At 47.1% G+C, this 27,966-nt stretch overlaps 1 protein-coding gene across 3 annotated transcripts; it reads left to right on the forward strand.

The window, feature by feature from the left end:
* The first annotated feature begins 866 nt into the window (after window positions 1-866).
* On the forward strand, window positions 867-27,778 carry ZNF398 (zinc finger protein 398). 3 transcript variants are annotated; one of them, XM_025292070.3, is made up of 6 exons: window positions 867-1,325; window positions 4,477-4,872; window positions 11,423-11,549; window positions 12,548-12,661; window positions 20,401-20,493; window positions 21,735-27,778. In XM_025292070.3, the coding sequence occupies exons 1-6, from the start codon at window positions 1,302-1,304 to the stop codon at window positions 22,880-22,882; spliced, it is 1,902 nt and encodes a 633-aa protein (XP_025147855.1). In that variant the 5' UTR covers window positions 867-1,301; the 3' UTR covers window positions 22,883-27,778. The 3 variants fall into 3 exon arrangements, with proteins under 3 accessions (XP_025147855.1, XP_025147856.1, XP_025147853.1); XM_025292071.3 differs by having other exon boundaries at window positions 869-1,325; window positions 4,516-4,872; window positions 20,380-20,493; window positions 21,735-26,065; XM_025292068.3 differs by having other exon boundaries at window positions 874-1,325; window positions 20,380-20,493; window positions 21,735-26,065.
* Window positions 27,779-27,966: the final 188 nt, after the last annotated feature.

Consider the following 27,966-nt stretch of genomic DNA (forward strand, 5'->3'; position numbering starts at 1 on the left):
ATAATAAATGAATTTCCTTATCAAGAAAATTCAGATTTCCCTCCCCCCCTTTTTTTTTTCTCTCTCAAGTTCATTCTGTCATGGTGATATTCTGATTCAGAGAATAGCAACTTTTAACTGTCATTAGTCATCTGACCAAAATATGTTTTCCTTTGCGGTAGACCTCAAAGGACACACTGCAGGTATAGCTAGTCTAAAAATAGCTTTGTAGGCTCAACAGTAGGTGCCCCAACAGGACCCTTCTCATACTTTTAGAGGTGATTTGCATCTACTTTGCCTGTTAGGGGCATTGACTTGAATCGTTTACTGAAATACAGATTCAGGAGGACTCCAGTCAGGTTCAGCCTGTTTGAAGGAGGACTGGGCTGGAAACAGAGTTATGTGTTTTATGGTGTGTTTTTTGTTTTTGTTTTTGTTTTAACTGTAACACACGCTCTGTCAGCCTGAAATCCACAACCTTCGTAGATAACACTTAGTTCTTCGCTGTCGGTTAGCACAGACCCAGCAAACCGCAACTCCCGTCATCCGAGATGTAAAGACCACTGCCGAGTACGTTTTGCTCTTGACACCGTCCACGTGGGATGGGAACCGCTTCCACTTGGGAGCCACATCTGCAGTTTCTGCCAATGATGAACTTGGTTTTCATCACAGATCTTTGTATCTTGTCCCTCATTCTAACCCACTGGCTCCGGTCGCCCCGGTCCAGCACTTAGCCCTGGCACTCCGCCCATTTCCACCTTCCTGCAACCGGCGGCCCTCCCCCTGGCGCCTCCCCTCAGGCGAGACCCGCTGATTGGGGTCTAGGAAGAAAATCACTTCCCAGAACGAGCCCGGGTTTGTGGCTGGGCCCCGAGTACCCATCTGTGGCGCACTCCCGAGGACTCGTGAGAAATCGGGACCACCTGGGCTCCATAGCGGAGCCGAGCGACGCCGAGCAGAAGCCCGGTGGGGCACAAGTGGCCGCCGGGGCCGGCAGGGGGCGCGCTGCCGCGGCTGGTGGGCGGCGCGTCTAGGCCCGAGCGGTCCCCGGGGTGCGCTCGGTGCCCACAAAGCGCCAGCTGAGGGGTCGCCGCGGGCCGAGCGAGTGGGGCCGAACCCGCCCGCCACCCGAGCTCCGCCGCACGGCCGCCCGCGTCTCCACCGCGTCCCCGCGTCCCGAGCAGGCCGGGCCCGACGGGCTAGCGAGAGCCCGGGCCGGGGAAGGCAGGGCCGGGCGCGCGCCGCCTGCGGAGAGGCCGGGGGGCCGGCCTGCGTGGGGCGGCGGCGGCGACTCCGGCTCCGGGCCGGACAGCGTAGGAGCCATGGCCGAGGCGGCCCCTGCTCCGGTAAGGGCGGCCCGCCCCGCGCTGAGCGCAGCGAGCCCGGGAGGGTCGGGGCGCCTCGGGCTCTGAGACCCGGACCCGAGGGAAGGCGGGGGGAGGGCGGGGAGCCGGCCTCCTGTCAGGCGCAGGGCCCCGGAGTTGGGCGCAGCCCCGACGACTGAGCAGAAGACGCCTCTCTCGGGGTCCCGCCGGCAGGGGAGGGCCCGGGAGCGGGGGAGACCCCAACGCCGGGCACGGGTCTGGGACCGCTAGCTCTCCGCTTCCTGCGGTCTCCGCACCTCCGTGCGAGTCCCCGGCTCCCCATCCCGTTTGGAGGTTTGCAGCAGAGACAGCCTCTTACCCCAATGGGAGGAATGAGTTCAGAGACAGTCCCCCCTCCTGGTGCCAGCCCCGCTAGTAGCCCCGCTGCAGGACACGGGGGCAGGGGAGGATGGTGGCTTGATTTGATGTTTTCATCAGCTGTTCTCCAGCCCTGGGAGCGGACCCCACAAGAGTCACCCTCGCTGCAGCCCCCGACCCCCACACCCCCACCCCGAGCCTCGTGCAGCCACAAATGCGGGGTGACGGCAACAGTTAGGTGTGTTGAAGGACCGCGGGAGCGCAGTGATCCCCAGTGCCCAGCGCGTGTCGGGGGATGCCAGACACACAGGAGGCCCTCTGTCGGGATTGCCGAGTGCTGGTTTCCGAGCGCGGGATTACCTTCTGCGTGTTTATTCATCCAGCGGATGTTTACCGCAGGCCGGCCGCGGGGCCAAGCCGGCTCTATCCGTGGCTAAGCCAACCGAGCTGGCCAAGACCGTCCCTGCACACAAGAGCCTCGTGAGAACCAGCCAGGGACGCGTCAATACCAGGACCGGATAGGGAGGCCCAGGATTTGCCAGCTAAGAAGCCTCTGCGCACCCCAAGTTCAGCCATTGTAATGGCTCAGGAGCCAGACTGGCCTACTGAGTTGCAAAATGAGAGGAGGAAAAGGGGAGCAGCAGCAATGGGGCTGGGGACGGAGCAGAGGGGACCTATTTTTTCCCTTTCGGATCTTGTTTTTCCAATATGGTAGAGACGATCGTGTGTCTATGCCAGCCCTGTCCAATAGAAATATAATGGAAGCCATATAGATAACCTTAAGTTTTCTAGTAGTCACACTTTATTATTTAAATTTATTTATTTATTTATTGCCAGACCCTCTGCAGTGAAAGCTGCAGAGTTCAAACCACTAGGCCGGCTGGGAATTCCCAGTGGTCACATTTTTTAGAAGTAAAGAGAAACAGATGAAATGAACTTTCATGATATGTTTTATTTAGCCCCGTGCATACAAAATATTTTAGTGTGTAATAAGTATTAAGAAATTATCGATGAAGTTTTACATTTGCCTCCTCATACTACGTCTTCGAAACCTGGTGTGTATTTTATACTCAGCGCACATCTCAATTGAAATGAGGGCATTTCGGGTTTTCAGTAGCCACACGTGGCTACCATATTGAACAGTGCAGGTCTGTCCCATGGAGAAGACTCAGGAGGGATTGAAATATTGACTGTAAAAAAGAGATAAGATCAGTGTATTTTAAAATGTGGAAGGAGGTGGCATTCAGAGCACAAGGGTTTGAGAAGGATGAATCTTTTTCCTGAGGGAAGGAAAGAAGAAAGCATATATACTAAGCTACTGATGAATTTGAAGTGAGGAGTGTGAAGAAAAAGAAGAGAAAGTTGAGAGAGACTCCCCCCATTCCCACTCTCCAGGATCTAATTACTCTTAATTCTCAAAGTAGGAGGTCATGTCATCTCCTGAGAGGCAGGGGCCTGCAGCAAACAGGATCCCTGAACCAGCAGTTTTGGCATCACCTGGGAGCTTGTTTAAATGCAGACTGTCAGTTTTCCTCCCAGACCTACTGAGTCAGAGTCTGCATTTTAAGGGGATCTCCAGATGTGCTCATTAGTTTGAGAAGCACTTTACACCAAGTTGAAGAGGGCCAGGGGCTTGTAGTGGCCAGTATGGTGGAGGGGGGAAGAACCAGGCAGGGTGGTGTCCCTGCTGAGCTTAGAGACCAGGGGTGTGTGGCGACACCAGTTTACCCTGTTATGCGACTTCATTTCCTTGGGCTTCCCAGCCTCCTTCCAGGAACAGAGAATAAGAACAATTGATTCAAAGCCGGAAGTTAGCCGAGCCACTGAGGCAGAAAGACAGAGAAGTGAAGGGTTGAAGTCAGCTGAAATGATTAGCCAAGGAAGAAAGCAAAGCTTGGAGCAGGCTGGTAAACCAGAAGCAAATGGAAGGGTCAAGGGTTCAATGGGATCGCAGAGCAGGTGAAAGAAGAGTAAGGTCATGGGAGCCAGAGAGATCAGAGGTTGTGGCCAGAGAGCAGGTTATCAAATTCATAGCCAGAAGGCTTTGCAGAGATATCCTCGTCCAACCTCCTCTGTTGTAGGAATTTCATTTTTTTTAAAAAAAACACTGATGTTTCAAAGTATGCTCAGTGAACAGGGGAGGGGGGAGCCTGTTATTTTCTTGGAAAGACCTAGTTCCATACTCATTTATACAGACCAGTTTCCCTTCCCTAAAATTCTATGTTGGTTCTAGTTCTGTCTGCCCTCTGGAGTAACACAGAGTGGATCAGATTAAACAAGTCTGTTCTGCCTTCGGTTTTATAACCTGCAAGTATTAGAAAAGAGCCACTGTGTTTTCTCCACACGCAACATTCGTAGCTTATTCAACTACTATTTCATGGTGTGGCTGTGGTTGTCAGCTAGGTGGTGGACGGGCAGGAGCTTAATTAAGTCAGTAAAGAAGGGGTTTATCAGAGGGCATGGAGCTCGGTGAAACCTGGAGAGATCCTGGTGCGCTTCGAGCTTTTGCAGAGGCAGAGGATGCCACCGCAGCCTGGCCCCTACGGGGCTGGCTCAGGGCCTTCCACCCCAGGGAATGCCCCAGGCCACTGCTTGATCCAGTTTCACCTGGTCACTGTCTTAGCTCATCCACCCCTGAGTTCTCTTGCCTTTTGGTGCCACTGAGCTCCACAAAGATGAGGCTTAAGCAGGCAGTACTAAAACTGTACTTAGAGTAATCGCAACTGGCCACGGAAGCAGCGCTTATCTGATTTTGCTTTGGATTAGGGCCCCTTCTAACACTCAGTGTCTCCTCCCATCTCCCCACTGCGCACAGACTTCCGAATGGGATTCCGAATGCCTTACCTCCCTGCAGGCGCTCCCTCTCCCCACAGCCCCAGCGGCAAACGAAGCTCACTTGCAGACCGCGGCCATCTCCCTGTGGACGGTGGTGGCGGCCGTGCAGGCCATTGAGAGAAAGGTGGAAGTCCACAGCCGGCGACTGCTGCACCTGGAGGGCCGGACGGGGACGGCAGAGAAGAAGCTGGCCAGCTGTGAGAAGACAGTGGCGGATCTCGGAAACCAGCTGGAGGGCAAGTGGGCTGTGCTGGGGACCCTGCTGCAGGAGTACGGGCTGCTGCAGAGGCGGCTGGAGAACTTGGAGAACCTGCTGAGGAACAGGAACTTCTGGATCCTGCGGCTGCCCCCGGGTATCAAAGGAGACATTCCAAAGGTAGGCCTTGCACTTGGACGTGGGGAGTGCAACCCCTTGTCCTTGCTGTTGTTCAGTCGCTCGGTCATGTCCGACTCTTTGTGACCCCATGGACTGCAGCACGCCAGGCTTCCTTCACCATCTCCCGGAGCTTGCTCAAACTCACGTCCATTGAGTCCGTGATGCCATCCACCTGTCTCGTCCTCTGTCATCCCCTCGTCCTTAGACTGTTAGTAACGGGTGGTCTTGGTCAATCAGTGAGGCTGGAGGAACCAGAAGTGGCTCTGTGTCTGTCCATCTGGGAAGCATTCCATGTTCAATTTACATGTTCTGGTCATGGGAAATGTCAGACTTCAGACTGGAAGACTCTTCTTAGCCCAAAGCTGGCTATCCGGCAGATGGTTTTTTTTTTCTTTCTCCTACCCATTATCCCCAAGTCAGTTTTTTTCTGTATTAACCTGTCTGCTGCAATCTTGATTGGAAACAAAATTAAATATCATTGAAATCAGTCAATTTGAATTTGTTGGGAATCCTGGTTAAAAAAAAAAAAAGAGGACAGAGGAATGAGATGTAGAGTCAAATGGTTGGTGTGAGGATGGGGGGTTGTCTGTGGGGCTGGGATCCACGGGGGGCCTGTCCTTCACTCTTTACAAGGTGCGCTCTAGTGCTTGGCCCCAGCCTCTCCGGAGGGAATAGCCCATAAAACAACAGGAAATAAACGCCATTCTTGAGCTCTGGAAGACAGAGGCAGCCAGTTTCCAAACATGCCTGTTAATTTATTCATTCATTCAACAAGTATGTCTTGAACACGTACTGTTTGCTTGGTATCTAGTTCCTGAAGGCACAGCAGTGAACAATTCACACAAGCTCCCCTGGAGCTTAAATTTTAGGGGGAAAGACGGTACAAACAAACAAAATAAATCCATTTAAGTGCCTCAGTAAAAATAAAAGTGTTATCTGGTGATTTCTTTTTTAGATTGGATGTCAGAGAAGGTCTGGTAAAGTATTTAGGCTAAGAGTAAGTGACAGGAAGGACCCTACTGGGAGAAGGTCTGAGCAGGAACCTTCCAGGCAGAAAGAATACCTAGTGCAAAGTCCCAAAGGCACAAACAAACTTGGATCGCCAAGAGGAAGGAAAAAGGCCAGCTGGCTGGTGTGCCGTGAACAAGTAGAGCATGTCCAGAGATGGGGGGTGACTCGTTAGGGCAGGGCTTTTCAGCCCTGGTTCTACAGGAGTCATCTGGGAGACTTTGAAAATTCTGATGGGCATCATGGCTAGATGTTCTAACTTAGCAGGTTCAGGATGGGGCCTAACCATTGATCTTAAAACTCCATAAACGATTCTAGCATGCGACTCTGGTTGTAAACCACCAATGTAGGGCCCTGGAGACCAAGGTGAGGAATGTGGTCTTTATCTGAATTAGAATGAGAAGGTTGGAAGGTTTTAAGCGGAGGAGTTGTATCTGGTTTATATTCTGAAAGAATCTCTTTGGCCGCTACCTGGGAAATGGCTCACGGGGGTAAGAACAGAAGCAGGGAGAAAAACCCTAAGGCAGCCGTCAGGGCAGGAGGGCCAAGAGCGGCTTGACTGAGGGTAACGGCAGTGCAGGGGGAGACAAGCGGCAGATTCGGGACGTTTTGATGGTAAAATTGACAGTAAGATTTACTGATGGGAATTAGGGAGTGCCGAATTAAGAACAATACTAATTGTAAATTTACTGCATGATAATCTCTGAGCACTTACCGTTGTAAGTGCTTTGGTTGCTTTCATAAGAAGCCTAACTTGCCCGAGCTCATGCAGTCAGTGAATATAAACGGTGGCGTTCGTTTGTGACACAGTTGGCGTCAGAGCAGGCGCTCTGAACCACAGACTCACCGGGTTTTGACGTGGAGGTCTGGGGGGATGGTGTTGGCGTTTACAGAGGTGGGGAAGGAATTAGTGCCCCTTTGGCGGCGTTAGGTTTGATATGCCTGGGATATGTTCAGGAATGATGCTAAGCAGTCTCTGAAGCTCAAAGGTGAGAAATATTTGGAAATCATTGACGTGCAGATTGTATTGCAAGTCATGAAGGCAGAAGCGATGACCTCGGGAGAGAAGGTGGAGAGGCAGGAGAAACGAGTCCAAGGACCAAGCACCAGGGGCGGGAGTGGCGGCCAGTGAGTGTGTGGGTCACAGGGTCAAGGGACAGTGGTCGTGTGGGCTGATATGTTGCTGAGAGGTCTAGAAAGATGAGGGTGGTGAATGTAGTTTGACGACACAACTTCACCGGGGACCTTGCAGGAGCTGCTGCAGGGCAGAGTCGGGGATAGAAGACTGAGCGTGGGGTGGGGGGCAAACAGAGGAGATGGAGACTCTGTCAAGGAACAGGTGAGCAGGTGGCCGGGAAGGTCAGAGTCAGCATCTGAGAGAGAACCTTCCCCTCTGTATGTTGTGTGTGTACCTGAGTGCTTCCTGAAGTTCTTTGGAGTAATTTAAACTTGGTGTTGGGCCATAAGAATAGCAGAGAAGGTAAGTTAAAGTTACTTACTGTCTTACATGGGTAAATGGATAACATTTAAACTGTCCTTCTTAAACTTCCAATTTGTATATAAAATAATGTGATTCCTCTCAAAGATTACTTCATGAAATTAAAATATATAGAAGATTTACTAGATTGAAATATGGGCCATAGGGACACTTGCATGTCCTTGATTTGCTGAAAATCCTCGTACTCTGCCCTTATTTTTGAATGTCAAGTTCAAAATAATTCTCCCTCAAAAATCATTTCTTAATTTTCATTTTTTGAATTGTGGTAAAATATGTGTGACATAAAATTGACCATTTTAGGGGAGGGGGGTAAAATAAAAAACATTTACCATTTTAACCATTTTAAGCAGACAGTTCAGTGGCATTAAGTACATTTCCCTTGTTACGCAGCTATCACCAGCATCCGTCTTCAGAACGTCTTCATTTTGCAAAGCTTTAGTGATGTACCTATAGATCCTTCCAGGACCCCCTCCCCTAGCCCCTGGTGACCCCCGTCCTGCTTTCTGTCTCTGTGAATCTGTCTGCTCCAGGTCCTCATCTAGGTGGGCTCATACTGTATCTGTTTGCTTGTGAGGGAGTATTTTCCTGGGCATGACACCTTCAAGAGTAATCCATTTCCGGGCAGGTGTCAGAATTATCTTTTTAAGGCTGAGTAATATTCTACTTCTCTCACAGTTTTAAAGGCACCAGTCCGTTTTTTCATTACATCAAATGCCATTGGTGAAAAGTTTAATAACAAATCAATTCTCGTTTGTAAGAAATATTTTTTTTTCTCTCTCTGGAAGCTTTTATCTTCTGTTTGTACTTGTTATGTCTTGGGTGTAGGTCTTTTAAAATTTATGTTGGGCACTTGGTGTCACCTTTCACAATCAGAAGACTGATTTTTCACTCTGCGAAATTTTCTTCTGTGATTCTATTTTTACAATCTTTTGTTTCCCCCGTCCACATTTGTTTTTCTGTTCTCTTTGTGGAATTACTGTTTGACAGATGATGGATTCTTGTCTTCGTCTCTTTAACTTTTCCTTCATATTTTTCACCTTTTAAACTGGAGTTCTGTTAGTTTTCTTTCCAGCCTTTCTGACTTTTAACCATTACATATTTAATTGTAAAGAATATTTATTTTCTCCTTTTTAAAAGCAGCCTGAATTTTTCTAACGGATGCAATATCTACTTGAATGTCTCTGGGAATATGTGTTAGAGCTTTTTAAAATATATTTTTTTAATCTGGGATTTTTTTGTAGTGTATGTTCATCTCGATGCTGTTAATTTTCTTCATTCATTCATTCATTTATTTCTTGGCTGCACTCTAGAGCACAGGCTCTAGGCACATGGACTTCAGCAGTTGCTGCATGTGGGCTTGGTAGTTGTGACTTGCTGGCTCGAGGGCATGTGGGCTTCAGTAGTTGTGACACAGGCGCTCAGTAGTTGTGCCTTGTGGGCCCCAGTGTGTGCAGGCTACAGCAGCTGCGGCACACGGGCTCATCGCTGCACAACATGTGGAATCTTCCCAGACCAGGGATTGAACCCACGGCCCTTGCTTTGGCAGGTGGATTCTTAACACTGTACCACCAGGGAAGTCCAGTTTTACTTTTTTTTTTTTTTAATTTAGCTACACTGAGTCCTAGTTGGCGGCTCACACTCTTAGTTGTGGCATGTGGGATCTAGTTCCCAGACCAGGGATCGAACCCAGGCCCCCTGCATTTGGGAGCGTGGAGTCTCGGCCCCTGGACCACCAGGGAAGTCCCAGTTTTACTTTTTTAATATTGCGTAATCCTTGGTTGTTTGTTCATATTTATAAGCGAAGGATTTGATTAATAGGATAATTAGTGGAAGCTTGCATTTTTCTCTACCACCGTGTCAGTCTTTTTAAGCAAAGGATCTTTCCTTTTCACGAGAGGCTCTCTCCTTAGATGCCCCATATAGGTGGGCTTTGCTTTAGGGTGCCATGCAAGGAGCAAACAGGCAGTGCGGGGGTCACCAAGAGGCCAGGAGTGAGGCAGGACTCTGAGATGTCAGCCCCACACCGGGAGTGGATGGGACAGTATGGGTACTGTCTCCAGACAGGTTTTTAGATTTCTTTAGAGATGAAGTCTGGGTTTCAGCTTTGGGGTAAATGCTTCTTTACCAGAGCTGATGAGGACAAGAGAGGGGGCCCTGCTGTTCCAAAGATAGATCTTCAGACTGCAGTTTCTAACCACTGTTACTCCTACTCAGTGTCTCTGCCAGCTTTGAGCTTGCAGTTCTCTGCATTCCTCGCTGCAGTCCTTCCCTGTGTGTTGTCAGAGACGCCGTTTCCTTGTACCCAGGCCCCAGCACTGGCGCGTCCTCTAGGTCTCAGTGAGAAGCTCGTCAGAAATTCTGATTGGGGCACACCCTCTCCTTCTCATTCTTGGTACTGTTTCTAATATTTAGTCCCTCCTGGTCTGATTTAACTGTCATTTCAATGGAACTTGGGTGGGAAAGGAAGTACCTGTGTGTTAAGTTCACCATCTTGAACCAGAAACCCATCCTGATCCTTCATTTTGGTCATTGTTTTATCATATGTGTTTCTGTTGTAAATCTTCACAAATCTTTTATGTAGTGAGGTTAGATAAAACCTGACTATTGAGTTCATCTACATTTGCCCTCAGCTTGATTCTAGATGCTGAGAAGGGTGTGAATGAGTAGTTTATGATGCTAGTAGCTCCTAAGGAACAAAATTTATGGTTGAGGACACAGATGGAGCAATTAGGAAATGTAATTGCCTCACAGAATTGTATAGACCTTTGTATTTTAAAGGATATGTGAAGTTTATGAAGATGAGTATCTTTTTATTGAATTTTTTAATTTGGGGAGAAAAAAAATACACACACACACACACACATATATGTATGAAATTACCAGGAGTCTTTCTCATTCTCTTTCCTTTTTCCATAGCATCCTGTTTTTATTTTATGGATTTAATCTCTCTCAAATCCTTATGGTATTACTAGTAAGGTTTTTATAAAGATTCTGTTGCCTAGGTATTTCTATTTTTTCCGCACTCATCCTCCCCCTCTTTTCATTTTAGTCTTTCTTGGTCATGCTGTAGGATTTCTCAGTGGCCACTGGTACTTAAAAGTTAACTCATATTTAAGAAGAAAACTGGAAAGCTCTCAAGTGGGCGAAGGAAGAATGAGCTGTTACGATGACGGCAGAAGTAGAGAAACTTTACACTAGGTGACAGTGCCCACACCTGGCACCTTAATACCCCAGCCCCTCTCGGATTTCTCTACAGAAAGACATGTGCATTTGCCTACGGATAAGCTCCTAGCTTTAGACAGCATTATGCTGGAAGGTGGGGTTCCTTATGACCATTCCCTTCATGCAACTTGACTCCAGCTAGGCAGAATCCATAATTGTTCTCTGAATGCATTGTCTAATTTTCCATGCTTAAGTGTTTTTCCCATTCCCATTAGGCCTGTTTATAACCTACCTATTAGGACTGACCAAAGTCCCACCTTTTCTAGACTTAGTCCAGCCTCTTTATAGCTGTTTCCAAAATCTGTTGTCCAGGTCATTAAGCTAAATATAGTCGTATACTTCTTTTAGACTGAAACTGTATATTTATAATCTTGCTGCTTAAGATAAGCCTCGTACTTCATGGATATTCACTATAGGCTCTGTTCTGTGAATTAAATACTGCTTTGCATTTGTACCTCTCTCTATTGATGACTAAAACTCACAGCCTTAAAGTTTGTCACAGTGAAAACATCATCAACGCTTGGAAGTTAGATCTGTGTCTTAAGTCTTGCCTGTATCCTTTTGGCATCTCACATAGGTTTTTTGTAACTAGTAGACATATATATATAGTTGGAGAAGGAAATGGCAACCCACTCCAGTATTCTTGCCTGGAGAATCCCACGGACAGAGGAGCCTGGCTGCCTGGCTACAGCCCTAGGGTTGCACAGAGTCGGGCACGACTGAAACCATTCAGCATGCACGCAGGCATATAGTAGAGATGTGTTTGTAGTCGAGTGATTGAATGCAGTGAGAGGAACTAACCCCAGTGTGTCATAATTGCAGGTGCCTGTGACATTCGATGATATCTCCATCTACTTTTCCACTCCAGAATGGGAAAAATTAGAAGAATGGCAAAAGGAACTTTACAAGAATATCATGAAGGGAAACTATGAGTCTCTCATCTCCATGGGTGAGGCTAAGTTGGCACGGTTTGAATGAGGGGACAGCATCTCCGAGCAGTCTCAGAGCAATCCCTTTTCCTCCAGTGTCCTCATTTCCCTCTGTCCTCATACATTTCTGGTTCCAAGCCAAAGATGTCCAATTCACCCTTGCTAAATAGGAAGTCACAGTTTTTCCTTCTGCCAAGTCAGGGGACAGAGGGTGAAGTTCAAGGTTGTGGGTGTGCCAGCTGCAGTGATCTCCATGGTGTCCTTCCTATTTATGGCCTCACCTCTCCTCGCTGAGGCGCCCTCGCTCTTACTCCATGGAGGCGGCAGTCCATGGGCCTCGCCTCTCCTCACTGAGGCACATGCACTCTTAGTCCATGGAGGCGGCAGTCGGTGGGCCTCGCCTCTCCTCGCTGAAGCGCCCTTGCTCTTACTTCATGGAGGCGGCAGTTGGTGGGCCTCTCCTCTCCTCGCTGAGGCACATGCACTCTTAGTCCGTGGAGGTGGCAGTCCACGGGCCTCGCCTCTGCTCGCTGAGGCGCATGTACTCTCACTTCGTGGAGGCAGCAGTCGGTGCTCAAGGAGCACACAAGCCTTTCCCACACATCACCTCTCCTCCCACTGGTTTCCCAATAGACACCATCCATGGTTGGAGGTGAATGGATGGGGAGAGCAGTCTAGACCAGCTGTCCCCAATCTTTTTGACAACAGGAACCGGTTTCGTGGAAGGAGACAATTTTTACACGGATGGGGTTGGGGCTCATGTTTCAGGTGATAATATGAGTGATGGGGAGCAGCAGATGAAACCTCACTGGCTCACCGGCTGCTCACCTCCTGCTGTGCGGCCCGGTTCCTAACAGGCCACAGATGTACCAGACCAGGCCTTGGGGACCCATGTGCTAGACTCAAAGAAATTCCCTGGGACTGTGGGCCTCACAGCCTTCCGTTCAGCTTCGATGGCCATTAGTTGTCATCCTCACTGATCACTTGTCATACCCTCTTTCCCATTTTCCTCTCGTAGATTATGCCATGAATCAACCCGATGTATTATCTCAGATTCAGCCAGAAGGAGACCGCAATACAGAGGACCAGACTGGGCCAGAGGAGAGTGGGATTCCCACGGATCCCAGCGAAGGTGAGTGGAGGAGAGATATCCACCCTTTGTCTCCCTTTCCTGGTCAGAGGTGATAGCTCGGAGCAAAGGTAAGCAGGGGCTTCTGGAGGCTCTTGGTCCTAAAGCAAGGAGACTGTGAATGGGTCAGCAGGCCCTGGAAATCACCTTGTCCAAAACCTTCACCCGTCAGTAGCACATGCCTGAGAGTATTGAGGGAGCATGTGTCCAGCTGTTCAGAAGTGTTGAGGGGCTGGGAGTCTGCATGGTCCCTCAGGAATGCACAAAAAGGGCAGACCTGATGATGTCCACCTGGGTGAAGTGGATTTTGCCCAGTTTGGGAGCCAGTTATCACTAATTAACTCTCCCTAGTGTTCTTTTTTTTTTTTTTGGTTGGCAGCTATTTGATATTATGGGGGGAAGACTGCTAGCCCAAGCCCAGTTGTTATTTCTCTCAAGTCCCACCTGTTACCAGAAAAATTTCACATAGATTTTGTTTGCTAGATAGAAATTTCATCCTCCAGACATCTCTGTGAGATGAATATCTCTGACAACCCACCCCTATTCCATGCACTGGTATTTTTTTCTAGCATTTTACTATGAAAATTTTCAGTCAGAAAAGTTGAAATGACTTTGCAACGAACACCGAGAGACCAAGCACTTAGATTCTATCACTGACATTTTATTCTGCTTCCTTATTACATGTGTGTCCATCTCTGCATCCCTCTGCCATCCATCAACACATCCTATTTTCTGTGTATTTCAAAATCAGTGCAGATAGCAAGACATTTCCTCCAAACTAGTTCAGCATGGATATCATTAACCTAGAGTTCAATGGAGAAGGCAATGGCACCCCACTCCAGTACTCTTGCCTGGAAAATCCCATGGATGGAGGGGCCTAGTGGGCTGCAGTCCGTGGGGTCGCTAGGAGTCGGACACGACTGAGCGACTTCACTTTATTTTTTCACTTTCATGCGTTAGAGAAGGAAATGGCAACCCACTCCAGTGTTCATGCCTGGAGAATCCCAGAGACGGGAGAGCCTGGTGGGCTGCCGTCTATGGGGTCGCACAGAGTCGGACACGACCGAAGCGACTTAGCAGTAACAGCAGAGTTCAATATTTGTTTATATATTTTGTGATACACATTTTATATACAATGAAATTCTCAAATCTCAAGTGAACTTTCTCTGAATTTTGAGGAATGTATGTCTGCCACACATTGTTTTTAAGAATGTGTAGGTGATTATATTTAGGCAGTGTAACAGGTTGAATTTTATTAATCTCTATACCTTGGATATAAATAATGAGTCTAAAATCATATCACAAGTAAAGATGGGTTATTTGATTGCAGAAAAATACCTGACATAGGCCTCAGTGAGAGAAAATGAGTATGTCATTTTATTGTTTGGGGATGAATGGAAATGGTGTAAGTAATTTGGTTTTGTGATGATACCTGAAAGTTTCATTTAGCTGCCTTTTTGTCAATTTGTTTTTACCTTGGTTTTCAAGACTCCATTTGTGGGTCGTCACCTTTTATGCTTTAATATACTTTTATTTAAAATTAACAGTGTAAGCATTGAATTTATTTAATACTCTGGTTTTAGTCTTTAGAATTTTAGTTTGCATTGGTAATTACCAGCCTAGTTTTTTACCTGAACTTAAAGATAGGAGTCATAGAATTTAGACTGATTAATATATAGCATTAAAAAAAATCATGCATGTCTAACCTTTAGAACCCTTAATATTTTCCCCCTTTTAGGTTTAATTATATTTTCATGACTTTTTATTCATTTAATTCAATTGTTTTCTTTTGGTTGCTCAAATTGTCAACAACTGACTTTTAAACCATCTCCTGTGTCCTTTCAGTACTGCCTCAGTACTTGTTTTCATAAAAAAAAAAAAAAGTTCCAGACTGTGTTAGAGTTTCCAAGACTTCTACACTCAAGTAATTCGCTGGGAGAACACAGGCCCCAGCATATAGCCATGCTTACGGCTGAGGTTTATTACAGCAAAAGGACGCAAAGCAAAATCAGCAAAGATCAAAGGTGCTCAGGATGCAGTCTGGAGGGAACTGGGGGCCAGCTTCAGGGTCTCCTTTCAGTAGAGCCTCATAGACCACACTTAATTTCTCCAACAACAAGTTGTGGCAACACACATGGAGTGTCGTCTCCCAGAGAGGCTCTCCAGAGACTAAGCACCCAAGGCTGGTCCCGTAGGTCCCCTCTGTCTGGCATGTACCAAGATTCCAGACTCCCAAAAGGGGAGTGGATCTTCAGCATAAACCACAATGTAGAAACAGCTGAGACCCAGCGAGGCACTCTTAACATTGAGGAGAGCTTGAGATCAGTACATGGAACTACTGGTCAGCCAAGGGCCAACCTTGGGAGCAGGCCTTCCAAGGACAGGCAGTCTCAGGCCTGCTGTGTTGACATGGGGCTACTTTAGATTTTCCTTCTCCTAACACATTAAAAACGTCCTGATTCCTTTCAGTGGAGAATAGTGTTAAGTGTCTGGTCGTCAAGGTGCCTAACAGACTGTCCGCGTGGATGCCAGGTGGATACTAATGCTGGGCCACTTCAGAAACAGGACTAATCAAATATTTTTTTCATTGATTATTCTTCACTCTGTTTATATCATTTTCCCCATCTTGTTCTAATAGGAAAAGAAAAGAAGAAAAATTTCTCATTATTGAGCAAGCAGCTGTCCTCTTCTTTAACATGATCATCTTTTTAAAGTTAAAAAAATTTTTTTTAATTTTATTTATCTATAGATTTTTGGCTGTGCTGGGTCTTTGTTGCTGTGCCAGCTCTTCTCTAGTTGCAGCCAACGAGGGTTGCTCTCTAGCTGTGGTTTGAGGGTTTCTTATTGCCGTGGCTTCTCTGGTTGCAGAGCACAGGCTCTAGGGCACTCGGGCTTCAGTAATGGCAGCTCCCGGGCTCTAGAGCACAGGATCAGTAGTTGTGGCACAGAGGATTAGTTGCTCTTCAGCATGTGGGATTCTCCCAGATCAAGGATCGAACCTATTTCTTTTCTCCTTCATTGGTAGCTGGATTCTTTACCACTGATCCACCAGGGAGGCCCTTCAAAATTAACTGTAACATACTTTGTAATTTGTTAGTAGTATGTTTATATTAAAATATTGATGTATTTTTAGAAACAATTTTCTAAAATATGTTTGGATTTTATCTTTATTTCTTATAAGCCCATAATTTATTATCTTACTCTGTTTTAGAGCTTTAGAAAGAACGGTGCATTATAATTAAGTAAAAATATATACAGGTAGAATAGATTTGGGGATAGTAAGGATACCGTGTGGCACCCCCTCCTTTTTATGTCCAAATATCTTGGAATTCATTTTATATTCTGTCTTAGTCACCATTATCTGAATCTGATGAAGAAATTATTATTCCTTCCAGGGAGCAGTCATTGGTGCCTCATATCTTAGATAAAATTGCTTCCAATTAGTAGAAAATAGTAATGAATGAGAGAATGCAGAAAAATATAAACCTGAGATTTTCTGAAATTCTTCTTCATTACTAGGGCCAAAATGCAGACCAGCTCTGTGTGTGTGTGTGGCCATTATTTGGTCACTGATAGTTGTAATATTGAACTCCAGTATTTTAGAATTCTTTGGAGAAAAGCCTTAACTAAGAAGTTCAAACAGAATAACAATCAAAAGCCCATTATCTAGCCCGCCTTCTAGTTTGGAAGCCATGGACCTGAGCCAACATTCTAGAAAAGTAAAGTAAATTCATTCCCAAACTTGTGGTCCTGAGGAGACTTCTTTGCTTATTGATTAGGGTCCATGGCCCTTATCTCCTTTGTCACTGGTCACTCTTGTCCAGCAAGACCATCTTTTCCTAAAGAAAACCAGTGACTAAGACATCCCGATATGGTAAACTCTTTATTTTTGTTTAGCCTACATGCAGACAAGAATTACCCTGGAAATAAAACTTAGCTTAATACACAAATACACAACATAGTCACCTGCTGTGTTACAGTTCCAGATCTGCTTCACGAAAGTCGCAAAAAGAGTTTTGTATCTTTACCAACGGTAGTTTCATGTACCAGGCACTTTCATTGTCTGCTTAAGAATTCATAGCTCAGCATCAGTTCTAACTCACTCAGTTCATAACACCTTTGTACACGTCCCAGAACGTCAAGGCTCCAGCTCCTTCTCAGACAGCTTGGGCCCTACCTGCTTAAAGCGCACATGATAACATTCAACCAGTGTAGACATTAATTTTATATTTTCTTGTGATCTGCCTTTCTATTTTAACCACCTCTCGAACCTAAAACCTCAGCATTTCTTGATTTCCCTCTTACCTGATCAGTATTTTCAGTTTCTCTCTTCTCTAGCCTTCCCCAAAGCCTGCTGCTTGCATGAACCAGTGATTTGACTCTTCTGTGTCTCTTTAAGTGTCCACTGTTTGGGTCCCCCAGGCCTGTGAGGGTGTACTCCAGGTCCCCTTGTGACTGGGCCAGCAGTCGCCCTTCTGTCACCAGGCAGGTGACTGCACGAGGCCCCCTGACCACTCCAGTTCTCCTGCTCCTTTCATCTCACTTCTAAAGGTGCTCAGTCTTGCACTCCCACCACTCCCATCGAGTGTAGTAGACACAGCCATATTCCCTGCACCCAGGGACAGCAGTGCTAAGACCCAGTTATTTAATAAAATAAACATTTACTTCGTTGCACTAATCTAGTTAGTTGAATGACAGGAGGAACTCACTTTAGCATCAGTATTCAAGAAGACCCTGGGTTACTTTCCCGAGGTTCCCCAGGTTCAGTGAAGGCACGCTGAACCAGTGACGGGAACAATAGCCACTCCATTTCTAGAGAACTGCCTTGGTGTTTCAGTCCTCCTCAGCTTTTATGGTTGGCTGATGACTAATACTGTAACAAACGACTGGAAAGAATCCACATGCCCATCCGGGGGAGATGCTGAACGCACAGTGGTGCAGCTACAGAAAGGAATGAGGAGGGTCTCTGTATAATACTGCAGACACGCATCCCAGAATACATTGTGAAGTAAAAAATGAAGGTCCAGGACAGTTGGTGTAGTATGCCTCTTAAAGAGGGAAAAAATGAAGATGTATGGAAGATTAAAACAAAAGCCAAGGAGGATGGCTACCTACACAAGGAAAGAGACTAGAGATGGAAGCTGGATCTCTTTGAATGTATTTTATACTTTTGATTTTGGAGCCTTGTAAATATTTTACATAGAAAAATAAGATATAAAATCAAACACATGCTGAAAAAGCTAAACTGTATACCACAGAACATCTTGAGTCCATATTTTTGTTAATAATACTGGTATAGTTTTGAAATGTACATTCAGATAAAGCAAACATTGTGCACTGTTATTAGGAACCAAGATTCTCAGGATAAGAGAGAACAGACACAAGTGTTAAAGCAGTTAAACACTGTAGTTTTAAATATGGGCATAAATATTAATGTACATTCATTATATTTTGTTTTTCTAAATGGTATTTTATAGCTCTGTCTATTGAAAAGACCTAGAAGCAGTGACAACCTATTAACAATTTGTGTCCTTATCATCTAGATTATGGTCTCTAAATTCCATTTCTCAGATTATTGATTGTGTGCTTGGAGCAGAAAACATACCAGATGAATCTGGTCTAGTTTGTTATACCAGAAATGGACAAAACTAGATATTTGATGATGTGAAAAGACATAGAACTGATCTGAAGGGGCTCTCCCTAGCCAAAAAGGGACAATTTGAGCATCAAAAAGAATAATTACTTGAACTTACTTCTGGAACAGAAACAGATTCACAGACACAGAAAACAAATTTAAGGTTACCAAAGGAATTAGTGGGGGGTGGGGAGAAGGAAATAAATCAGGAGTTGGGATTAACATATACATACTACTATATATAAAATAGATAAACAACAAGGACCCACTGTATAATGCAGGAAACTATATTCAGTATCTTATATTAACCAATAATGGAAAAGAATCTGACAAAAAATACATATATATATATGTGTGTATAACTGAATCACTTTGCTGTATACCTGAAACTAACACAACATTGTAAATTAATCATACTCAATTTTAAAAATGGTTTCAGAAAAGAATAATGACTGCAATTGATTGAAACTCACCAAATATGTAACGTTCTATGAGTTCATAATGATAAACTAGAGAAAAAATAGTCAAAACAACTTGAATCACATTTGGAGGTTCTAGAGCACTAACTCGTTATTTAGAAGACTGATGAATGACGCAGTTAACATATATATTATATATATATGCTTATAATATATATAAACATATGTATAATATTTATAAAGACTTGGAGGAAGATAAGGTTGGACTGTAGTTAGTACACTTCAGCCTTGTAGCTCAAAGTAGGAAGTTGGAAAGGCAGCCCACAATGTGTACAGAACCCTGTATTCTCCTGTCTGTCTACATAACCTGACAGTCTGTTGGGCCTTGTCCAACTCTTATTTCTGCTTTGTGTATACCTTTAGATCCCAGCAGTCTCTAAAATTTAAAAGGCATTGAGCAATAACAGTGAGTTCTGTTCATTCACTAGGAATAAAACCATAACCTGTATACAAGGCTTTTTTGATAAATAATATAGAGAGCTTGAATTTACTCTCTGGACCCTGTCAATGTGCCAGCTTGTTCTTTTAGGCCAAAAAAGGCTATATAGACCTTGGCTGGAATAGCAAGCACAGCTGTTTCTGTGCTGAACAAATGAGGCATGTTATGTGCAAAATCTTTAGAGGCTGTTCTTTTTTATTTTCCAAAAGAATCCCCAAGGCCTGAGGAACTTGCAAATACTATTCTTCCTACTCTCAGGGTTTAGGAAACAAAAACCTGTGTCATTAATAAGCAAAAGTAATATGTTGTCTTGAAAAGAATGTGGCATTGGGAACCTGAAAAATGTTTCTGAGCAATCAGATCTGTGCTTAAACCTGATTTTGTAATTCTGATAATATATTTGTTTTTAAATTAACATTCTTAAAAAGTTTTTGGTCAGTCTTGTTTGTTTGGTGGTGGTGGTTGTTGTTTCTGTATTTTAAAGTAAACCTTTGATAATATAGTGTTTTACTGTAAATGTTTCCTTACTGGAAATTTACTTAACCTCCGTGGGCCCCCTCTAACTTAAATGGAGAGGAGATCCCCTGCTTCCTTATCTCATAAAAATGCTGTGAGAGAAAAATATGAAAACACTCTGAAAGTAAGTGTGCTGATGAAATGAAAGGTACTCATGCTTCTAGGTGATTGCAGGATCTCCAAAATAAAAATTTTGATTTGTTTTGAAGGGTCGGGAAGGTCCCATGGAGAAGGGCATGGCAACCCACTCCAGTATTCCTGCCTGGAGAATCCCATGGACAGAGGAGCCTGGCGGGCTACAGTCCATGGGGTCGCAAAGAGTATGACACGACTGAGCGACTATCACTTTCACTTTTCACCACCAAAAATAGTGAATCAAGGTGAGTCTATCATGGAAAGATTCATATATTTGGTTTCATTTTGAACTGGTTCTCTGGATGTTATATGTGTTTTTGTTTTTTTAAGCCTGATTTTGTTTTGTTGTTATAGTTAATTAGAGATAAATATTGGGGCAAAATGTACTATTCAGCACACCAGCATGATTATTTCCACTTTCTGAGTCAAGCCCTGAGGACATTTCTCTTCCCACCACACCGCTCCCCGCTCCCTCCCCCCCCCCCCCCCCCCCCACCCCCCCGGCCCCTGCAAACAGAGCCTGGCATTTCGACATCAGATATTCTGTCTTGGATTAAACAAGAGGAAGAGACCCAGGTTGGTGCCCCGCAGGAGCCCAAGGAGAGTGACATGTGCAAAAGTACCTATGCTGGTGAGTACTGAGCCACCCAGGCTCAGAGTATGTCAGACCACTGAGTAGAAACTGCAGAGGAAGTGGGGTTGTGGAGGCAAGGAAGTGGGTGAGGAATGAGAAAAGTGGGCGGGGGGAGGCTTGTTCAAGTAAGAAATGAAACTAAAATCCAACTAAGATAAATTTTAAGTGAGAAAACACACTCTTAAATGTGAAGACAAATTAGAACTGTCAGAGGAAGGAAAAGAAGTGCACACGGATGAAAAGTATGAGGGGAGAGAAGGGCAGAAGAACATTGGAGGATCGTGTAGAAAGGCCCAAAGTGGGATGGGTGTGGGGGAGACAAGCCAAGGCACCAATGAGGGTGTTAGTGAGGAGCTCTCCCTAAGGACAAAATCATGACAGGAGAAAGCACCTGTCTTCTAAGACACTTAGCGCCATCTGTATTTTGCCATCTGAACAGAAGAGAATCTCAAGGTCAGAGGAGACACAATGGTTCATGCAACTGAATGCAACCTATTTATCTTTTGTGCTCTGTGCTTAGACCCTGGAAAATAAAAATTAAAAGAGAAAAAGAGTTTCTGCTCTTCCAGAAGTTTTGTTGGAGGGACACATTTCAGTACTAGGCATGCCTATTATTAAACATCAAGGGTGAGTGGGATGGATGACTTAACTTTATACACAAGAAATAAGGAGTCTGGAGGACATTCCATCAGTTATCCTTTAGGTATTTAGATAAAGCCTGAGAAGGACGTGAAGCTGGAACTGGCCTTAGAAAACCGGTATCAAGTGCTTGGATGTAACCCAGGAAGCTGGGAAGAGAGGGGTGCATTCTACAAAAGGGAGGGCAGGGTGAGCAAAGATACAGGAGCAGAAATGTGTACTGTATTTTCCAAAAGACAAAAGGACAGAGAACTATATTGAGGGGTTCATCTGACAGAGTAAGGAGGAACAGGATTAGATAAAACAGATGATTTTAGGCCTGATGACAACAGGCAACAGAGAACACCTCAGAGTATGCATGCCAGGAATGAAACAGTGAAAGTCGCTGGAAAGACGGATGCCAGGGCCCTTCCTGTCCAAACGGAAGCACCGCAGAGGCTAGGTAGCAAACTATCCAGTGATGGACTGCGAGCCCTGCAGACACCCTGGTGGTTGTCTCAGCCCTCTGCTGACTTCCTGCTTTGTGCCAGGCAGGGACCCAGGAGAGCTGCGGGGAGCCCGGGGGGTGGCCGGGGGTGACCCTGAGTCCTTTCTTGCAGACGAAGAGCTGGTCATCAAGGCCGAAGGCCTCACCAGAGCCTCCCTGTGCCCCGAGGTGCCCGTCGCCTTCTCTTCACCAGCAGCCGCAGCTAAGGAGCCGTTCCCAGACATGGCCTTCAAGAGCCCGCAGTCTGCACCCCTGGCGCCGTTTGGTCGTCCAGCCGCTGACCTGGCTGAGGCCTCGGAGGGACAAGTGACCTTCACGCAGCTGGGCACCTACCCGCTGCCGCCCCCAGCCGGGGAGCCGGTGTTCTCCTGCCACCACTGCGGCAAGAGCCTCAGCCAGGACCTCCTCTTGACCCACCAGTGCGGCCCCCCGGGCGAGCACGCCGCCCCCTGCGCCCAGTGCCCCAAGCACTTGCCCCCGCCGGCTGACGGCGGCCCCCCAGCCCCCGCCCGCGAGACGCCCCCCACCTGCCCGCACTGCGCCAGGACCTTCACGCACCCGTCCCGACTCACCTACCACCTTCGGGTCCACAACAGCGCCGAGCGCCCCTTCCCCTGCCCCGACTGCCCCAAGCGCTTCGCTGACCAGGCGCGCCTGGCCAGCCACCGGCGAGCACACGCCAGCGAGCGGCCTTTCCGCTGCGCGCAGTGCGGCCGCAGCTTCAGCCTGAAGATTAGCCTGCTGCTGCACCAGCGCGGCCACGCTCAGGAGCGGCCCTTCTCCTGCCCGCAGTGTGGCATTGACTTCAACGGCCACTCGGCCCTCATCCGCCACCAGATGATCCACACGGGCGAGCGGCCCTACCCCTGCACCGACTGCAGCAAGAGCTTCATGCGCAAGGAGCACCTGCTCAACCACCGGCGGCTGCACACGGGCGAGCGGCCCTTCAGCTGCACGCACTGCGGCAAGAGCTTCATCCGCAAGCACCACCTGATGAAACACCAGCGCATCCACACGGGCGAGCGGCCCTACCCTTGCGCCCAGTGCGGCCGCAGCTTCCGCTACAAGCAGACGCTCAAAGACCACCTGCGCGCAGGCCACGGGGGCGGCTGCGGTGGGGACCGGGACCCCTCTGGACCGCCGCCGGACCCCCCTGGGCCCCTCCTACCCGGGCTGGAAGCCTCGGGCCTGGGCGTGAACCCCGAAGGTCTGGAGGCCAATCAGTGGTATGGGGAAGGCAGTGGGGGCGCGGTTTTGTAAAGCTGTCTCCTTTCAGGGTTTTCTGTGTGGGCAGGGTAGGGGAAAGAGGAAATCCCCGCCACCCCCCACCCCACGGTAAGGACTGCTTGGCACGTCGAGGAATGTGGGGTCCTGAACACTTGACTAGAGCCGTGTGTGAGTTTCGGAACTTCACAAGAGCACCAGAGTTGCGAAACCCAGGAAGACCTGGAAGAAAGCCCAGCTGCCCCATCTTTTCAAAAAAAATATGACGGAAGCAGAAGTTAGCAGAATGTCGCAGATGTTGGAAAGCAAGGTTCAGCCTCTGATGATCCATCACAGGTTAATAAGTTGAGAGTGGTTGAGCTCTATGTAGAGTCAGGTGCATGGAAGAGCCTCCAAGCCCTGAAGCCCACCGTGAGGCAGAGAATGTTTGCTCACTTGCTCACTTCCTTGGTCGTGTGATGGCTGCTGGAAGCCAGTACCCAAGCCCTCCCCCTGCTCTTGCTGCCCTAGCAGAGCTCCAGTGTCCTGCCCCGCCCGAAATGATGACTCAAGACTGCCTTCCTAGGTCTCCCAGAGTAATCCTTCTAATATATTTTGTTTAATATTGAGTGAGCAAAAATCTTGATGTTAAAAGCTTCTTAAGGAGAACAATTCTTTCATTAGCTTAATTTGAAGCATCCAGGCTTTTACTGCCATTTAAGCTACTAGAAAGCTTTGCCAAGGTCATAGTTAAGAACTTGGAGGCAGGATATGCAGCCCCAGCTTTAAAAGCTAGAGATCCCAGAGAAGTGACAGAACAGCCTAGAGTTTGTGCCTGAACCATGTTCCCGAGAGCCACTATATGCCATATTCTTCCTATCATTTCCAAGCCAGTAGGCTGGCTTTTCCATTCCTGGTGTCTGATATTCTGACAATCATCAACGGAAAAGGCTACAGCACCTTCTAGAAGCATTACAGAGTCCTGGAAAGTACCCAAGGCCTCTCAGCTTTTGCTTCCTCAGTAGTGAGATGATGTTTACAATGCAGCTTCCTTGAGCCGGCTCAACCCCCCCGCCCCCGGTGATGGACAGATTGAGGGGTTTCATAGACCCCCGAGAGCTAAGCATCAGACGGGGCAAGGGCAGCCTCTTGCGCCGGCTTCGTTTCTGGGGAGATTTGCCACCATGTGTACCTTTGTAAGGGTCGGTCAGTCACCAGGAAGCATCTGAGCCTGGTCCCGTTCCTAAGCGACTTTGCAGTCTGGCCACTTTCCTTTACAAATCTCACATTTTCATCTGCAATGCGAGGCTGGTGAAAGGAAAAAAGTGAACCTTTAGGATTAAAAAATATATATATTGTACATTCCTTCTGCCAAAATCCTATCTCTATCTCTGGTTGTTATCCAAGGAAAGCAAAACAAGACAGCAAAATCAAGGCAGAGATGTTCTTGCTGAAACTTGCCTGAAATCAGTTTGATTTGTTGACTCGGTTGGAGACTGGGATAGAAGACAAGCGCGCAGAAGCCCCAAGTCCTGGGCAGAAAAGTTGTTTGTACCTCTGGTGCTCTCCTGTTTCCCCGGAACCTCCCTATGGTGATTGGGACGAGGTCTGTGAGTATTTAGGCAAGACACTCTCTTGACGAAATGATAAGGGAAGGACCCGTTTGCCCTGTCGTCACCCAGCGCACACTTCACCCTGCCTCGTTATGTGTGACTGCACTAGAAAAAAGTGTCAGCCCAGCTTTGCTCCCGAGAGGGTGCTTCCTGAACATGCTGCTCTCTGGATAATCACATGTATAAAATATCTGCTGTGTGACATTCACAACACCACGCATCACAGGAGCCCTAAGAAATGTGTGTGAGACCTAGTCCCCTGTCATAACTTACAGTCTGAAGGCAAGGGTATGGAACACACCACGAGAGATGATGAACAGAACCTTGACATGCTGAATTGAAGAGTTTTCTAGCTAGAATCTGGATCCACTACCATGGAAACGGGGGAGTCCTGGGGATCTCAGAGTCTGAGTTCCAGCTTCACAGGTAACCACCTCCCCACCAGGAACCCAAGACTGAGATCAGTTCTGGTTTGCGTGTCCCTAACGAGAAAGAAGAAGAGTCATGATGCTGTCCCCCCGTGGTGAGCTCCCTTCTGAAGAAACGGACTTGCACGTTCTCCAGGGTTTGCTGGAGAAGGCACCCCTCCCTGCACTAGATGTGTTGATGGATGAAATGACCTGGAGAATCCTTTTACTCTAAGGTTTCCTGAGGACACAGAGCTTATTAATGAAAGAGACCTGGGGATTGAAATACTGCAGAGAGGTCCCACAGTCCCTGTTGCAAGGAACTCTAGCCACAGTTTGGCAAGAAGTGAAGAATTCACATACCCACGAGGCAAGAGCCATGAAGCTGAGTGAAAGGGAATGGCAGGGTCAAGCCAGAAAGATAGAAGTGGAGGTTATCCAGTTGTCAACCATCAAACAGACCAGGGTGCAGCCACTGTACCTTCTGGTCTCCTTTCCCTCCACAGTCTTCTCACCACGTAGAAATCCAGTCCGGGTCTAAATTAGAATTTGTTTGCTTGAGATGCAAAAGTGGATACGTGAAAAAAAAAAAAAAAAAAAAAAAAAGACCATTGGAAAAGTTAAGTCCAACAGAGAGGTTCCAGTGTGTGGAGAAACTTGGCTCAGCAGGGGCTTCCGAGACAAACCATACCCTTAACAGAATCTGAGGATTGGTCATCCCAACTGGACTCAGTAGGAAGGAAGACTGAGAAACGTGCGCTCCATCAGTCTGCCCTCTGGCCGGGAAGCGTGTACTGTCATACATCAACAGGCACCATCTCCGCGGGGTGGACCCAGCTGTTGACTGTAACCAGATTCACGCTTTGCTTCCTTACTAGATTTTCTTTATCACCGTAAGATGAACCTCTGGTTCCGCCCCCGATGTGAACCTAAATGGAGTTGATCGTCTGGAAAGTGAAAGAAGATGACTCTGATCTTTCTTGCTGGGTGTTTGTTACTAGAATGCCCTGGCCGGGTTCTGGCTGCTTTACATAGCTTCCTAGCAGTGCTTTACAGAACTTCCCTCACCATTAATAATAGCCTGCAGCCTTCCCATTGGGGGACTCTGCTGGGCTTCTTTGTGGAGCATTTTTAAGTATTTGGGTATCCATGGCTATCTCAGCCAGAACCAGACTCGAGAGCTTATCCGGGAGTAATAAATGTTTACTGTCTCAGTCTTAGAAAGTCTGGTTGATAAGAGAGAATCCGAGTCCCTTTATATTTGTGCATTCCAAATGGGATGGAGAACCCACATTTCCATTCATATGTCCTTTGGAGGAGGAGCAGAACACACTGGCTCCCCACCCCTGCCCTACATCCCACACTGTAGCTTCTTAGACAATAAAAAGCATCCTCCTCAGCTGCCTGAGGACCACTGAGAAGCAGGGAGGAAAAGTGAGATTCTCCCAGAATGCTCTCCCAGACCAGGAACTCTTACCATCAGCGCCGTGTTCTCTGCTCTTGACGGAAACCTTTGACCCTGCTTTCTTCACCCTACAAAGGAAGCAGTCTTCTCACAGGGTTTTACACAGAGGACATTCTTTGACTTGGGAAGTGTCAGACTCTTATAAGCGGAAGATCCTCCAGGTGGGGCACATGGGCGGGAGATGGGGGCAGGGAGTGCTCGGGCCTCGAAAAGACATGTCTTGTGGGTTAGTGCAGCTTAGTGGTGTAGGGCATGGGTTTGGTCCAGACCTAGCGAGTCCTGACATCATAAGAAGTGACATAACAATTTAATCATCGTGAGTCTAGTTTTCCTATCTGTAACATAGAATGATGCTAGGTCTTGGACGTGTCAGGGTTTGGGGGAAAACTGTGAAAGTACTTGGCACAGAGCCTGGCACACAGAGGTGTCAGATCGGCAGTGGTCAGGAAAGGTGCAGGCCAGCTGGAGAGGGAACTGAGGCCATGCTGCAGAAGCGCGTGGCCACTTGATGACTTAGCTCCTGCCTCCCATCTATTGCTTCCATTTAGCCTGTTCTTTTACCTATTCTGTATCTCATTACTCCTTTAAGTTTGTGTATGCCGTGACACCAGCTGGTTCAGATTCTAAGGTGTGGAATCGGGCCCTTCTCTTGCTATGTCTGTGTGTGTGCTCAGCTGCATCTGACTCTTTGCAACCCCACGGACTGTAGCCCACCAAGCTCCTCTGTCCGTGGGGTTCTCCAGGCAAGAATATTAGAGCGGATTGCCATTTCCTACTCCAGGTGATCTTCTCAACCCCAAGGATCGAACCCCCATCTCTTGCATCTCCTGCATGGGCAGGCGGATTCTTTACCACTGCCCCGGGGGCTTCCCTTCCTCTTTCTATACCAAGCCACAGAAGTCTCCAGCCCGCCCTTGGACTCCCTGCCCTTGGGTCAGGTGCTCATCTTGGCTTAGTCAGCCATGTCGAGAGGGAGGGTCCTAGGTCCCTCCACGGGATCTGGGGTTGGTAGACTCTTGGGAATGGGCAGATGGTGGGGCGTTTCTAGTACTGCCTGGAGAGGAAAGACTCTGCTTCCCCTGTGTCGGGCTTCCTTGAAAGACTTCTGCTTCGGCAGTACAGTGCAGACCAGAGCTCATGGCCAGTACAGAAAGGACCTGGAGGAAGCTGTTGCTGTATCTTGCAAAAGAAGTAATTTGTTACCTTCTGAGGTCTTATTCTGCCTTCCCAGCCAGGCTCCACTTCCTTTTCAAATAGGTGACTCAGGCCATAATTCCATCTCTACACACATACACAATGACTTTTGTCACATTGCCTCTTGAAAACAAAAAATTACTCTGCCCCTTAAGACCAACCCCCACTGAAGAATGCAGAGAGATACAGTCAAATCAGGACTCAAAAGCACCATCCTGCAATGTTCGTAAAATTGCCAGGTTACATTTCAAATAAAATATCTGATACAACCTCATTGGGCTATGTGGCTTTGTGTCTGCTATTAGCAAAGCCAGCATTTACTGAGAAATCCTGCAGCTGATCTAAAAATGAAGCTACCCAAGAACTGGGGCCACGTCTTGTGTCCCCCTCCTGGTGCCGCATGCTGTCAGGAACGTGGATCCTTGATGGATTAATATGACTGTGCAGTAGGAAGACCACCTG

The sequence above is a fragment of the Bubalus bubalis genome, chromosome 8 (assembly GCF_019923935.1).
Source record: "Bubalus bubalis isolate 160015118507 breed Murrah chromosome 8, NDDB_SH_1, whole genome shotgun sequence".
NCBI lineage: Eukaryota > Metazoa > Chordata > Mammalia > Artiodactyla > Bovidae > Bubalus > Bubalus bubalis.